Source organism: Eschscholzia californica, unplaced genomic scaffold (genome assembly GCF_041429995.1).
Source record: "Eschscholzia californica isolate CP2 unplaced genomic scaffold, dmEscCali1.0.p SCAF_2, whole genome shotgun sequence".
NCBI classification, from domain to species: Eukaryota; Viridiplantae; Streptophyta; class Magnoliopsida; order Ranunculales; family Papaveraceae; genus Eschscholzia; species Eschscholzia californica.
Genome location: NW_028238309.1, coordinates 35,346,396 through 35,363,078, shown reverse-complemented (window position 1 = coordinate 35,363,078; position 16,683 = coordinate 35,346,396). Strand labels below are relative to the sequence as shown.

General features: G+C 38.0%; 1 protein-coding gene across 1 annotated transcript; it reads left to right on the top strand.

Moving 5' to 3' along the window:
* The first annotated feature begins 1,252 nt into the window (after positions 1 to 1,252).
* LOC147557580 (RAF-like serine/threonine-protein kinase 24) lies at positions 1,253 to 16,405 on the top strand. Its single transcript, XM_086658390.1, has 9 exons — positions 1,253 to 1,759; positions 5,378 to 8,407; positions 8,511 to 8,582; positions 10,457 to 10,609; positions 14,003 to 14,166; positions 14,258 to 14,405; positions 14,526 to 14,648; positions 15,085 to 15,172; positions 15,936 to 16,405. Exons 2-9 carry the CDS (start codon positions 5,630 to 5,632, stop codon positions 16,118 to 16,120), a joined length of 3,711 nt encoding a protein of 1,236 aa, XP_086514516.1. The 5' UTR covers positions 1,253 to 1,759; positions 5,378 to 5,629; the 3' UTR covers positions 16,121 to 16,405.
* The last annotated feature ends 278 nt before the right edge of the window (positions 16,406 to 16,683 follow it).

Here is a 16,683-nt window from a genome sequence, read left to right as displayed (position 1 = left end):
TTTGACAAAAAATCTAGGCCAGCGCTTTGGGGAAAGCTAAATAGTTTCCGGGGTGTGAAATTTTAAAGGGAATATGTAGAACTTTAGAAATTTTTCGGGGAAATAAATTTTAAGGGGAAATAAAAAAAAAAACACTCCACCTCACCTCACCTCACCTCAATCTCTTTCCACCCACCTCACTCTCTCTCCACCTCACCTTACCTCAATCTCTCTCCACCCACCTCACTCTCTCTCCACCTCACCTCTTTATCTTCTCCGATTAGGTCGCCGACCGGAAAATTTTCCGGTCGGCGACCATAAAAAAAAAAATAATTACCCAATCAGCTATATCTTGATCCGATTTAAGCCGAGTCAACTCATTCAATTTGTTCAAAATCTCTTTTAAATCTGAAACAACACGAAGTATCTCCATTGATGAAGATGATCCAATGTCTCTCCAAGCATAATTTCTTAAGTAATCCCACCCAACAGACCACATCCTCCCCAAAACCCTCCATTCAATTTCTCTGAAATCTTTCTTGCTATTTCTGAACCAGATAAGTCTCCTCTTTCAGCCCGAAGATTCGCAACTCGGGTCATTAATGAGTTACTGAGTGAAATTAGGGTTCGCCATTGTCCAAATGAAACAAATTCTGAAGGTATTGATGTTGAGAGAAGGAGGATTAGTAGAAGGAGTAGATGAGAAGGAGATGTGGGCTTTGATTGGAAGGTTAGAAACGGTAAAGAGTTCGTATGCAACATGATTGTGAACTATGGTTTCAGTGAAGATTTAGAAATAGGTGAAAAACGGAGGATGATGAAGAGAATTTGAAAAGGATTTGGGAATTAGGGTCCCGATGAACCAGAAAATAGAGGGATTTTCTAGAGAGAGAGAGTGAATAAATTTTTGTCTTCTTCAACAGACCGAACTCCGGTGAAGGGAAACCCCTTTCCCGGAGTTTCTTGAGAGAGAGAGAGAGAGTGAATTTTTTTTTTTTTTTATGGTCGCCGGCCGGAAAATTTTCCGGCCGCTGACCTAATCGGAGAAGATAAAGAGGTGAGGTGGAGAGAGAGTGAGGTGAGGTGGAGAGAGAGTGAGGTGAGGTGGAGAGAGAGAGCTGAAGTGGAGAAGTATTTTGCTTTCCCCCTAAATAAAATTGTCAAACCAAATTGACCAATTTTTGACTAAGTCTTCACACCCCGGAAACTATTTAGCTTTCCCCAAAGCACTGACCAAAATCTAAATTCAAGGGGGTAAGCTCAATTACTAATTATTGAAGGGGGTAAACTCAATTACCAATTAATTTTGAGGGGGTAAGCTCAAAAAAACCCTCATTGTAATGTTGTGCTTCTCTAAGCTTCCTGTTGTAATTGCTTTTGTAAATCTGGTTTCATGAAAATTGTGGTATAACAAATTTTTTTTTATTGAGGTGTTGACTGAAGAAAGACCGGAAATATCAACTTGAAAGATCTAAGAGAAAGGTGAGATTTAGATTTTAGAGAGCAAGAGGGAGTAATTTTATATTTATATATACAATACAATAACGTTAAGAGAGAAGAAAAGCTAAATAAGATCCAAAATAGCCGTCTTTTCTGTCTGAAGAAATTTTGGAAATGAGAAAAAGAAGGAGATCTTTCTTCCATTAGCGAGATTCTTCCTTTCAGATTTCAAACAGATTCTTCAGGTGGTTTGGTTTAAAAAGTATACAAATTTTCAGTGGATATATACCTAATTCATTATACTGACAAGCTTCCGCTAATATCACACTCCCCTTCCAAGGTATGTTTTGTTTAGATCAAAATTTGGGGTTTTTTCAATTTCTTCCGATTTGAGTTCCGATCTGCTTAAGTAATATCGAATCTGATATGATATTATGTGTTTTGTGAGTTCTGATTTAGTTTATCCTGATCGCATCTTTAGATTTGAGCTTTCTGTACTTGTTGTCTAACCCTAATTTGAGGACTTTTGAGTTTTTCGAGAGATCAAAGAGATAGGGAAAATAGTAGGTTAACACTTGATCTGTGATGTAATTGGTTCCATTTTTGGTGAACAATAATATAGAGGGTGTGAGGGTTCCCTGACTAGGGTTTGGTTTGGTAAAGGTGGAACTTTGAGACAGTTCTGCAATCGAGTTAGGGTACATATTATTACTTTCGGTTACAGGATCAAGACATCTCTTTTACTTCGAAGTGTTTATTATTTGAATCTCCACGGTGGCGAACTATGCTAATATGCTGGTGGGGCTGTAGATATTCATGATAGTATGAGACAGAGGTCTCAATTTGAAATTCTAGATATAAGTGAATTTCCTAATAATCTTACAAATATTCTCTCGGAGGAAAGTGTATACAAGAACTTAGGTTAGTCCTTTTTGTTGGGTCTAAGTGGTGCGGTTTCTTGAGCTCAATTTGCATTTTGATCGTGTTCAAGGATCTTTATACTATCTTTGGTTTCTCAACACCTTCACAGATAATCCTCTAATTAGATGGCAGGACATAGAGTTTACCATAATACGATGCTAATATTTTTTTTTTTGCTTCTTTGTTTTTGCAATTGTATTATTGGTATAATGCTTAGTTAGTTATTCTATAGTGGTTCGTAAAGATCGGATTTTTTAATGCTAGAAAAAATTCTTTGCTTTTCTGTTGTTGGAGATTTTTGGTATTATCTACGTTAGTAAGTCTATATCATTTAGTTCGTTAGTTGCGAAATATTAAAAGGAGTGAACCCGAAAAGGCAAGTATTAATTAGAATCTATTGACTTGGCACCCTTAGGTTTAAGGGTCTAGGTAATAAATCACATGGCATCATAGCTTTTTTTTATGTTCCTCATAATCAGGTGAGACAAGATTGGAACAATGCCTGAGCCTTGAAGTTACTTTGTCGTCACTAAGCTGTACGAATCATCATTCTATTGTTTCTTAATGACCTAAATCTAATTGTGCCTGAGATAACCTAATGCATTAAGTTGTGATAAACACGAGTTTTGAAAGATACTGGCACATAGTCAAAGAAGAGGCAATGATTATGATCAAGGGTGGAGCCTCATGTTAGCTACTCCTAGCTCAAGGCAGGGGTAAATGTTTTAATCAATGATTTGATGCAAATAAGATTTAGCCAAGATGGTGCCGCACTTACTACAACACCTAGGTTGTCATGCCATCGACTCCCTGACATCATTTATCTCCCTTTGGTCTTTAACATACATTTTTTTGACTTCTAATTCATGTATAGTTACACGTTTGGTCGCTAACTTTGCCCCTATTTCTTATTCAGTTTTGTTCGGCCCTAAAATTTTATTTTATTTCACTTTTGACCTCATTTTATTAGGTTTCATACAGGCTATGTCATTACTCCTTAAAAAAACTCATATTATATTGTATATTGTTAAATATTTATTACCATTCGTATATCTCTATACAAATGCTAGATATTGCGGTGATAGACAACAACAATTTCGCATTCTTATTTGGTCTACATTTCCAAATCACTTGTTTTGAATTGAATAGAAAGTTAAGTTATGCTGTATGTGTGAGAAACGTGATGGAAAAATTTACTATTACTCACTGCAAAATTGTCTTTAAATTATAGTTTGTTACTACATATATGTCGTAAGCTGATATTTATCATATAGTAATTTTAGGCTAGCTCAAATACAATCCGACTTAAAATTCTAGCTTCCCTCCCTGATAGAAGGGATTACTCTAACTAATAAAGAAGACGAAAGGATTTGACAGACAAAGGAGGAAGGTGAATTGAGCGTCAAGAATAACTATCAGAGGTTGAACCAAGATGAAACAGGAGATCTGGTGGCGAGGAGCGATATAATTTGGAAGAAGCCTACCCCTCCCAGAGTGAGCTTCACTATTTGGTCAGCCTACTTCGAGGCACTATCAACAGTTGACCAATTAAAGCGGCGGGGCTTTCTCTTAGTCAACAGATATATCATGTGCCCGCAAGAGACAATTGATCACCCTTTTATTCACTGTCGGTGCAACCTGAGATCCTTGACTCACCTTTGGGACAATGGTGAGGGGCAAAGAAGTCATAAAATTGAACGGAAATATGGATTATGGTCCCAAAAGCTATAATATGGGGAATTTGGAAAGAAAGGAACAATAAATTTTTTAAGAAAATAGTTGTACGGACATAGTGGAAGATGTAAAAGGAATTTTATTCTGTTGGTCCAGAAACCTTAATATGGCAACAACGATATTGTGCAACAATTTCGTTCACAATTGGGAGGCTTGGATAGTTGGGTGTCGCAACATGTAACTTTGCCTCTCATTCCTCTCGTGCAAATAATTTTTCTTTATATATCAATTCGAAGTTCCACAAAATTAACGGTGAAGTGCACAAAATTTGTATGTTTAGTGAGTTCTTAAAACTTGTTGTAGACTGAGTGTACACTACTTTATATCTTTGAGTCCTTTCGCTTTTCAAACTCATCGAAGATTGGGAATAGTTCCTATATCTTGTGATTTTATTATCAATCTGACATTAATGGACGAGAAGGAAAACATAATACTGGATAACTGGTTTAATTGCATACGTGGAAACAATTATGAATATCTTATAGTTTTTCAATTAGAACCAAACGCAACGGCAAAGAACTGAACAAAAAAGTAAAACCAAATAATACCAATTGGTTGTTTCCTTTAAACAGGAGAGAAGGCACTTCTTTCTCTCATCACTCTTTTAACTGCTTTGACACTAAATAACCTAAATAACATTTATCCCTTGAATATTGCAAAACAAAGGAAACCGTGAAAAGGAAAAGAGCACTCAAAAGTTTGAGGGAGTCAATTTGTGTGCGAGATGGAAATGTTTGACTGCTACGCTTGTTTTAAAATTAGGTAGATGCGTACTCCTCGAAATGTGCCTCAAGGCGAGGCGGTCCCTTTCCACCTCGAGGCACTCTCTTTTCACCTCGAGGCGTATGCATCTAAAGAAAAAAAAACATAAGAGAATCATTTAAGTTTATGAACATAAGAAGTAACACCATTTATATTTCTTGTTTGTTAAACATTTAAGTCTTTACATTATTGTGGCTATGTGACGATGTAGGATTTGTTATGTTATCATTTTACATAAATGCGGTATCACTCTTTTTTCTAAAAGAGTTAGTGTACGCCTTTTACACATCAACAGTTACTCCTCAAGCGGCGCTTCGCTTTTTCGGAGCAAACCGCATTGAGGCAGGAAGATGTTTTTTTTACAATTGATTGTTCCTTGTGTTCATTCTATGATGCATTTGGCTATCTTTTGTCTGTTTGAATTATATCTTTATTAAAGATGATTAATTTGGTGCCTGATGATACTTTTAGATTATTGTTAATAGCAGTGTCTTTGTTACTTGATCTTCCAAGACATGATATTTCTTTGGTTCTTTTTCAGTTTCATATACTCTTGAAGGTTACTAAGTTGTTGGGGGACTTTATGATTGGCGACACTTGCTTCAACGAATAGTTGTGCTCTCCGAGGAGTGTTCTGAACAGAGGAAAGCTAGAGCTCATTTCTTCTTTCAGACGGTGTGTTGAGAAACCTAACCGTGCTATAATGATCGGTGATGTCGTCAATCGCTCCACAAATATGAACGTGTACCCGTTAAGGTTGAGTTAACTGGAAGCAAAATCAGGCAAAGGCTTGATGGAGCAGTCAAAAAGCTACGAACGTCTCCATTACAATGCTGTAGAAGCTAGAAATGAGGGATTGGACTCTTCAAGTCAGAGGATTGTTCAGGATCCTTCGAGTTCCATAAATACAAATATCAGACCACCAGATTTCAATGTACCAGTTGGAGCTAAACCTGTAAACTTTTCCATTCAGACAGGTGAGGAGTTTGCTTTTGAATTTATGAGAGAACGCGTAAGTTCCGGAAAACCCTTGATTCCACATGCTGCTAGTGATCCAAGCAACATGTCTGGCTATATGGATCTGAAAGGCATTCTAGGTATTAGTCATACAGGATCTGAAAGTGGTTCAGATATTTCAATGCTTTCATCAGCTGGAAGAGTCCCCTTGGAGGAGTATGGGAGAAAGGACTCTAGAAATGACAATAGATACGAGTCCAAGCGACCAGGTCCTCGTACCCTATCACACAATGGTAGTAGTCGAGGAGTTCTTCATGGATATGCCTCTTCAGGAGCATCTGATAGCTCCTCAACAAGGATTAAGTTCCTGTGCAGCTTTGGTGGTAAAATCTTGCCTCGGCCTAGCGATGGAAAGCTTAGGTATGTTGGAGGGGAAACTCGTATTATTCGGATACACAAGGACATTTCTTGGCAGGAACTTATGCAGAAAACTACGTCTGTGTATAACCAGTCTCATACTATCAAATACCAGCTCCCCGGGGAGGATCTTGATGCGTTGGTTTCTGTCTCTTCTGATGAGGATCTTCAGAATATGATGGACGAATGTAACTTCTCAGATGATGAGGAGAAATCTAAAAAACCTAGGATGTTTCTGGTCTCCTTGAGTGATTTAGAAGACCCTCATTTTGGTCTGGGAAGCACAGATGGGGATTCTGAAATACAATATGTCGTTGCCATTAATGGCATGGACCTGGGAACAAGACAGAACACAAGTGGCTTTTTAGCAAGCACTTCAGGAAATGATCTTGATCAGTTACTCAGTCTCAATACCGAAACAGAGAGATCTAGAGTTGCAGCAGGTTTGGCTCATGCTAGCTCTGCACCTGTGGCAGATACTCAGGTGCATCCTCTCCCTAATCAATCGTCTCAGCCACTACAAACAAGTGTATCTGCTGCCAATGAAGACCATGCGCACTCTTATAATGGTCAACTACTGCAACATGTAGAAGCAGGACGCCATCCATTCTCTGCTATTAATGTGGACAGTAGGATTTTGATTCCATCAACTGTGCCACTGCATGATGGAGAAAATATCCATTCCTCCAATTCTGTACCTTTTGGAACACCAATTCAAGTTGTTCCCCACGGACAACATTCACCGCAACAAGGGCATGCATATGGTGGCATCCAAGTACACGATTCTGAAGTTTTAAGGACCGAAGTAAAACCCTTTGATAGCAAGTCAAATCTGAGGCAGTCTATTGAAAATGATCTTTCCTCAAAGCAATATGATGGCTCTACCCGTCAAAACATTCAAAAGGAAGGCCCATTGTTGACAACTTCTGAAGCAGGAAGAGGAGCATCATATTTGCCTACAAAAGAAAATTCATACCAGCAAAACCTTGTACAGAGTTCAGCTTTGTTAGATGCAGATAAAGCTCATAACGAGAACGACTACCATACCTCTGGTGGAGCATTTACGCTAGGATATACCGACTCCGAGGCCGATTCTACTGAATTTAGCTCTCCTATGCTTCCTCCAAGTGTCTTCCATTCTGAGAGAATATATTACAAGCCAGCAGAGTTGGAGTTACATAATCGATTATCAAAATCAGATGATTCTTTTGGCTCTCAATTTCTGATGTCGCAGACACGTTCTGGGTTGGCGCAGCAGGAAGCCCTCACAGAGCCACCACTTCATGCAAATCCGCCAACCGTTGAAGAAGGATTAATGGAATTTGAAAAGTATAAAGAGTTCGCTGGTACAATCAGTCAAACAAGTCAGTTTGAGCCCAGGTCGCAGACTCAGAGACCGGAGTTAAAGCATGTGATACCGACTCAACTAGCTGACAGAGACGCACATAAACAGCAAAACGAATGCTCCAAAGGTGGTGAAGGTGTAACAGTCAGAAGTAACCATAAAGCTGATGGTTCAGATACAGTTGGGTCAGACTATCCGTCTGCAGGTAAAGGAACTTGTATTAAGCAGCAGGAAGAGGCCGCCTCTAAGCCTCCGAAGGCTGCTAAGCCTTTTAAAGTTAACAATGCTGTCGGAGACAAGCATCCTGTTGCTTGGACTGGGAGCTCAGCTAGACCTGTTTCTCGAGCAGAACAATCTGCTAGTGTCAATACAAATGAACATGGAGACATTCTTATTGATATTAATGATCGGTTCCCTCGTGATTTCCTATCTGATGTATTTTCCAAGGCCAGGAACGCTGAGGATTCTTCTGGTATTAGTCCTTTTTACAACGATGGAACTGGATTGAGCTTGGATATGGAGAACCCCGAACCTAAACGTTGGTCATTCTTCCAAAAATTGGCACAGGGTGAGTTTGCTAGAAAAGATGTTTCTCTGATGGACCAGGACTATGAATTTTCAACCTCTCTTACTAACATCACAGAAGAGCTCCCTGGAGTCCACCAATCGCCTCTAAAGACTGATCGAGTAGGCTTTCATGAGGAACTTGAACTAGACTCCTCACGTATCATAGGAGCTGATACTATGGATTCACGGTCTGGTTACACTCCCTCGCAGGTCAAGGACAGTGAGAATCCACATTACGATGACATGTCTTCTCCGAAAGCAGAGAATAGCCCAGAATCAGATGAGGTACCATTTTTCTTCTTCTCTGAAGTGTATTTTTTTTAATGTAGGCGCTTCTTGAAAACTTCCTTGTCGCAGATATTGTTATCTTACTTTTTTGATACTTCAGGCGGAAAATGGTAATATTGGGCGAAGCCTCTTTGAATCTTCTCTGGCAGATATTGATTTCACCACCTTGCAGGTATGTTTGATGGTGTTGCAGTATGTTTTGTCTTTTGGTAAAAGGTCTTGCATTATGTTATTTACAATTTGGTCGAAGCCTCTCCTGAAACATAATAATTCAAAATCTTATCTTCTTCTATTTCATTCGATTATTTTAACTTTTGCCTGTAGGGTATTGTCAAATTTCTACCCAATTTCGTTTCTTCTGAAAATTGGATACAAAAAATTCGAAATTTCGAATGATTTAGGTGGATATCTGACACAAAATTTCTATAAGTAATGTTTCGTATACATAATCTGAAAAATCGTCGATTTTTCATTCCTTTGTTCTACTTAATGAATAGGTAGTACCTTTCAATAGCTAAAGAGATTCTTTGAATTACTAAATTTTTATGATGTCGTAACTTTGATTATGTTATTAACGCCACAAAGTCCAGTGTTGTTATTTCAATGTGACTTCTTTGGATCTTGATTCCGGATTCGTTGCATCAACTCCAAGACTAAAACCATGGCATTTGCCAAATGTTCAAATAACCGGTCAGGTTTATGGTCGAAGGCAGTTCAATTGATTATCGCCTTGTGGTGTAAGACACCTGAAGACTCTAATTTTTCTGTACGTTATTCCGTTCTGAGGTATATGCCTCACAAATCATAATATTAGATATATGGAAGATAGTAGTTTTTTCCATACAAAATTTAAGAAAACACTAAAACAGAACAGTATAAGGCGAGCAATAGGTTTTACTCTTTTAGCAGATCAAACAATAAACCCGCTGAACAATGTTAAGTCGTCATTTCCTTCTTTGAAGTTTGGATATGCTTTTTATTGTTGTTAGCTTATCTTCTTTCAGTTGTAGTTTATGCAACTCTATAACAATGGTAGGTTTTGTTTGTTAGTCACTTTAGACTTTATGTTATTGTACTTGAGTAAAAAGACAACTGTTGTTTTTTCTTGTTTTCTATAAAATATGGTCTTGTTTTTCTTTTCAAAATTGGTCGTTGGCCTTTTATGCCTTCAGGCGGAAAAACTTTTCTAGATATTGGTGCCACCAATCACCATCAACTTTGTGTACTTTTGGTTGTGAAGATGAACCAGATAGCACTTGTTAGGTGTAAATCCTAAAACTCTATTGTGATGAAGAAATGGAAAGCTTATCAGTTTGTTTTTTTTTTCCTTATTTTTGTTTGACTCCCTACTAACTGATGTAGGACAAGAAAGAGGAAAGGGAATTGATTGAACACTGGAAAATAATTATATAATAAGATAGATAAGTTCTAGTATCAGACCAATAGAATCGAGGAAGTAATATCTAAAAATTATTCCCAGATGCATTAGGCATTACACCAAGGGCCAAGTTTGCGTCTCACAGACTAGAATAGCTGAACACTTCTGAAGTTTTTGTCTTTCCTCTGAAAATCAGAAATACTACCCTTATATAGACATAAAATAACCCTTGATATCCCAACTACATTTACTTCTACACTTAGAAAATGACTACTTTCAGGACTCTACAAGACATTAAAGACTCTAGCTATGCTTAACTACCCTAATTTTCTTGACTATACTAACAACCCTAATTAATATTTAGGAAGTTGTATAAGTTCCCAAGAGACCAATCTGGATTGGACACATTATTCAAGGTCCAAGTGAGCCCTTCATCTAAGATATGCCAAAATAGAATGTGGGACTTGGAATTCTAACCCTTTAATGGTTGTTACTGCTATGATGCTATCCATCTCTTTCGCTAGTGTTTCCATACTCCCTCATTTTATGCAAGTAATGCTGTTGTGATGTTTGAAATCTGTTGCTTAACTGCAGTCTTTTCACTTGCTTGCAACCATATATCTGAGTATGACCTTGAACATCTGTTCATCTCAATTCCTTTTTACCAGATCATAAAGAATGAAGATCTTGAAGAGTTGAGAGAACTCGGATCAGGGACATTTGGCACTGTCTATCATGGAAAGTGGAAGGGAACAGATGTCGCTATTAAACGAATTAAAAAGATTTGTTTTACCGGTAGATCGTCGGAGCAAGAGAGATTGGTAAGATTTCTGACGAATAGGTTCAATTGATCAATTAAATTGTATTCACTTGTTATCATTTACAATATAGTTTATGTACCTATGTTTTGTCGCGATGGTGAAAGCTTTTAACATATTTTGGGGTGTCCCCTCCTATGGTGTTATGGTTATTTGCGTGAAAAGTTATCTTCTAACGTTTAATTTGTCAAGATGAATTGTGATTATAAGTCTTCGGTTACTTATATATCCATAGTTTGCGGAGTAGATTCTATTTCTTGCTTTTATATCAAGTTGCTAACATTCTCTTTTCTTAAAGCAACATCCATGCATGAGAGAAATTAAATATCACCAGAGGAAGAATTTTCAGAGAACATTGATTTCATCTTGTGAATCCTTTTCTTTATTCTAACACACAGAACATATATATATATATATATATGTGTCAGTTCTTGTATGTGTTGACCAAGGTGAGCCGAGTTACATGGTCGAGTTAGACTAAGTTATATATAATTGTATACATGTTATTCAATTATATATGTAACGTAATTCTCGATATGCATTAACATATTGTAGAAAAGAAAGAAAAAGGGGGAAAGAGAGGAATAATAAAAGGAAATAATAAAGTTAGGAAGGAAACAACGGAAGAAAGAACAAGTAAAGAGAGGAATAATAAAAGGAAATAATTAAGGTAAAGGTGGTCTCGGTGTAAAGAAGCTGAAGATTATGAATCAAGCTCTGCTATCTAAATGGATTTGGAGGTTCGACCAAGAAGCCGGAAAATTGTGGAGAGAGGTGGTGGGGGATAAGTATGGTGAAGACCCGGAGCAATGGGCTGTTAGGGTACGTAATTCATCTTTCGGTTGTGGCGTGTGGAAAGGAATCCAAGGCTTCCTTGCCAAGTATCGAAGCTTAACCAGGTGGGAAGTAGGAGACGGGAGGAAGATTAAATTCTGGTCTGATGTATGGTTGGGTCCTACTAGTCTTATGGTTCAGTTTCCTTTGATTTATGCTATAGCTTCAGACAAGAAGGTATTGGTGCAGAACATGTTCAATCAGGAGACCCAAGTTTGGGAAGTCAATGTGAGAAGGGCACTAAATGACTGGGAAATTAACTCGTACTTGGTTTTTCTTGAGACCTTACAGGCAGTCACCCTAGGCAATGAGGAAGACAAAAGAGTGTGGAACCATGACGCAAAGGAATCGCTTTCGGTCAATCAGTGCTATGGATTACTGGATGGAGGTGACCAAATCATAGCTCCAACCTTAGTAAAAGTACTAAGGAGGGTGGCAGCCCCTCCAAGAGTTGGATTTATGCTTTGGGCCACCTTACTAGATAGGTTGCCGACGGTGGACAAGCTAAAACGCAGAGGTTTCCAGTTGGTAAATCGATGTATTCTATGCAAAAAGGAGGAGGAATCAAGAGACCACCTATTCCTCCATTGTAAGGTATCCAGTGGGATCTGGTCCTATTTCCTATCGACATGCAAGATAACATGGTGTATGCCCTCAACAGTCCCTCAGCTGTTCGAACAATGGCACTCCATCCCGAAGCCTAAGTTAAGGAAAGAGATCTGGAGTATTATCCCAGTGGCTATTGTGTGGAGCATATGGAAGGACCGGAATAGCAAAATATTCAAGGAGGCTAATGAGAACACGAGCCTAGACGTGGATGATGTTAAGTCGATTATATGTATGTGGGCGAAGGGAATCCCAAAGTTTAGGCACTCGTCTTATGTCGATATAGTCTGTAATTGGGAGGCGTGGATATCGTGAAGAATCCATCTTAGCCTCACTCTTTTCTTTTCTGTTTTCTTTTCATTCTTTGTTGCTGCCGTTTGTATAGTTCTCTTCTCTATATATTCAATCAAATTTTCAAAAAAAAAAAGAGAAGGAAATAAAAGGAAAGAAAGGAACTAACAGTAAACGTGAAAGAAGAAAAGAAGGGATATAGTAGTTTAGAATGAAAGAAAATTAAGAAAGAAGCAAGCAAATAAGGAAAGAAAGATGGAGGAGGGAAAAAATTGATTAGAAAAAGAAGAAAAAGTAGGAAAAAAAGGACAAATGGGGAGAAGATGAATTCAGGATGCAAAACCACAAAAATTGAAGAAGTCGAGAGGATAAACATAAAAAAAACTCTAAAATTTGAAGAATAAGAGGAAAATATGAGAAAAAGAAGTTCTACCCTGGTTCAGGAATTGACCAGGATCAACTTGGGTTGCCCCTCAGCCCGAGCCGGGTCTCGAGTTACTCGGCCGAGTTAGCCGAGTTTGACAGCTAAAGTATGTATCTTATAAAATATCGGAACATCTAAGAGATAGAAACTAAAGATATTGGAAGCTAGATAAACATTGGTGACAAATCTAAGAGAATACTGGTTTCCTCCTCGGCATCAGTTTTCTCTTCCTCCGTTTCCACTTGCTTCCCTTACCTTATTAGTTATTAGTACCAAATGTCTGAAGCTTCAATTCAACTAATTAATTAGCTAGAGTAGGTTTCCTTTTCCACTCGCTTTCCTTAACTTATTACTACCAAATGTCTATAGCTTCAATTCTACTAACTAACTAGCTTGAGTTTCAGTAATATTAACTAAAGTAGCTAGTTATACTACGGAAAGCTATGGAATAAGCATAAGGTAGGAGAAAAACATGTTTAGCAACTTCGCTTTTCAGCGATAAAAAATGAGTGAAGAATGTATAAATGCGGTGCTATTTATAGCACATGAGCACTCAGCTGCAGCCTTCAGGCTGGTTCAACGGAGTAGTCCGGCAGGGCTACGTCTCCCGATGGTACCCTTATCCCCTAACAAATGGATAAGAGAGAGACTTTAACATTCATATAAGAGATAAAATGGACTTTTAAACCCTAATATGATTATGGTATTGATTGACAATCAAATAAAGTTAACTACCATAATGCCACTAGGGCTACTCTGCAGTAGTGGTGTGCCCATTCATGGGCTACATAAAGTTTGTTGAGCACTTGTGACTTTGTACTTGGAGGTATTTCCCTTCTCATCCCCTTGTCAGCCTTTCTAACAATTTTTTTTTTTTTTTTTCGGCCATGATATCTAACCTACGCGACATGGCTACCCTTAGTTAGTAGAATAATTTGCTGTCGGATATGCAGATGCTATTGCAAGATAATTGTAGTCACTCTCACTTCAGCTTCCAATACGAGTTTTTAAGACCGTATAGCTCTAGGCTAATGGTATAATGTACATTGGCTGGTAGAAAGTAAAAAACGTAACTAAAAATAGAGGACCTACTAACCGAGAAAATGATAGATGGGTGTCTGTTTTGCTTTTAAACTCAAGCACTCCAACACCATGTGCCAGTTTCAGATTTCGATGTAGTAGTAGTGCCGAATATGGGTATACTTACTAGTGTCTGTGTTATATGACGTTTATGTTTCCAGACTCTGGAGTTCTGGAGAGAAGCTGATATCCTCTCAAAGCTTCACCATCCAAATGTTGTGGCTTTCTATGGTGTAGTTCAAGATGGTCCAGGAGGGACAATGGCAACATTAACAGAATTCATGGTGAATGGTTCTCTTAGGCATGTTTTAGTACGTCAGGAGAGGTATATTTGGTTGATGATTCTGTTGTTAAATCATTATTTGCACTTCAGTCCCGTTAATCTTGCTACAACTCTTGTTTTTATCGTAATTCAGGCATCTCGACCGTCGCAAGCGGCTGATAATTGCAATGGATGCGGCTTTTGGGATGGAATACTTGCATTCTAAGAACATTGTCCATTTTGACTTGAAGTGTGACAACTTGCTGGTGAACCTCAAAGATCCTTTAAGACCCATCTGCAAGGTAATTATTTATGTGCTATTCATTTAATTTGTGAAATCTTCTCAAAGATTCCGTTTTACATTGTCATTGTTCGTCAGTTATTATGCTAAATTTGATACGACTAGATATGTTTTCCAACAGGTTGGTGATTTTGGGCTCTCAAAAATAAAGAGAAATACCCTGGTTACTGGTGGTGTGCGGGGAACACTGCCATGGATGGCTCCAGAGCTATTGAACGGTAGTAGTAGCAAAGTTTCTGAGAAGGTACGCTATTCCTCTTCCATCCTGTGGTATACAGACTGTAGTATTTCAGTATTTGAAATTTTGGATGTTTCAAGTATAGCTTGGTATTTGTTGGGCCATGGCATTGCTCAGTCTTTCACTTTCCGCATTCATACTGGGCTATTTCTGGGCTATGAAATTTTTATTCTTTGTCTCAAGAGTCGAGGATGTATCGGGTGTTGCCAATTATTTGATATTTATGATATCAGCTGTTGATAATCCAATTGACTCGTATTCTGTGGCAAAATTCTGTGTTTTTACGGCTAACTACATATTTTTGGATTTACATACTAGGCTTATTTTTTCTCTCTGTTGATTTACCGCAGATGACTCGAACCATCTCAGAGCTATCCCCATGTGGTGAGCTCTGAAATATGTTCTTCACCTATTATCACTAAACAGTGTTCAATGATGTCAGGTTGATGTATTCTCTTTCGGAATTGTGCTGTGGGAGATTCTAACAGGTGAAGAACCTTATGCGAACATGCATTACGGTGCTATTATTGGTATGTTATGAACTCCAAACTTGAATACTGTCTGAACATGCATGTACCATAACCAGTAACCTTATTTTGTTGTAAATATCTTTTTTCAATATATGTTCATTCAAAAATTTTGAAAAACAAAAACTTGAATACTGTCTGACCTTTCAGAAAACCTAAATGAGCCTATATGATTGATGGCTAACTATACTTTAAGACACAGAGTCTTCTGGGTTGGACCCTGTTGTTTTCTAACACAATCAAGAAATAGAAGAAAAACAGCTGCAAATTGAGGATTAAGTTATTATACCATATGCTTTAAAAACGTGAATATCTGCATATTTGCTACAAGAGAGAGTTACAGAATACAGATAGTCACATAGTAACAGATTTGGTATAAATGGGTGTGAGGAGTCTGGATACTATAGATGGTTTTCTGGGGGATGTCAAGAGTTGGGTTGGGTTTTGTTTATTTCACTCTAATAAAACCAACTCCCACTATGGGTGTCTCTCTAAATCTGTAAACAAGTTAATATCTCCAAGCTCATGTTGGAAATTTGAAATGTTTGTTTCTGTATAGAAGTTGGTAACCTTGTGAACTATCGACAAGTTGGTAATTTTGTAAACTAGGTACCTTTTAGATCGCCATTGTCCGGGAGCAGCATCCAAGCTGCTTCTATATTGCTGTCAGAGTTGCTCCATTGTTATTCAAATACTGTTATTCTGTTATTAATACTTATATACCCTTTAGTGCTCATGAAGGCTAGTATTCTCCATTTTTATGCAGGTGGTATCGTGAGTAACACGTTGAGGCCACGTGTTCCAGACTTCTGCGACTCTGATTGGAGAAATCTAATGGAAGAATGCTGGGCCCCTGACCCTGCGGCTCGTCCATCATTTACGCAAATAGCAAGTCGATTACGCGTGATGTCTGCAGCTACTGCTCAAACTAAACCTCAACCGGCCAAATGATGATGATTTGGTAAATACCCGACATTTCTTTTTATATTCCTTGATTATTAATAATGAATTTGTTATTACCTGTCAGATCTCAAATGAAGTCAGAGTGTTATATATTATATTAAAATTATAGATGGACTCAATGGTTCAGAGAACTGAATACATCCTGTTTTGATAGTTCAGGTTCAGAACTATAAATATTTACAAATTGCTGTTATTTAGAGGGAAAGCCTAATGTTGGTGCTTGTATTTTGATATATTATTCTTTAATAGAAAAAAAGAAGTGTGGCGGTTTAATTTTTGTTGTTTTTTGATGAAATTGTGTGGTGGTTTAATTACCATACCTCAAATAAACCCTGACAAAGCTCTTATTGCGAGCTATATTCAATATTTGGAAGTTCAATTGGCATCTCATATCCCCTTTGCACTTGGGCAACCCCATGCCGAATGGGGGATTGTGTGGACTATGGAAGGGTATTTTTGTCATATTTTGCATGTCATCGGTGCACGCAACGGTGATGGGTTTTGACGTTTTTCGTTCAAATTTATGCCGTTCTCAGGGGGTTACGTCAAAA

Bases quoted from the DNA above. Each gene is read 5' to 3' on its own strand.
- LOC147557580 (XM_086658390.1), top strand. From the start codon at position 5,630: ATGGAGCAGTCAAAAAGCTACGAACGTCTCCATTACAATGCTGTAGAA. The intron at 8,583-10,456 runs GTATGTTTGATG...CCTTTTTACCAG, and splicing joins TTGATTTCACCACCTTGCAG to ATCATAAAGAATGAAGATCT. The intron at 14,167-14,257 runs GTATATTTGGTT...ATCGTAATTCAG, and splicing joins GTTTTAGTACGTCAGGAGAG to GCATCTCGACCGTCGCAAGC.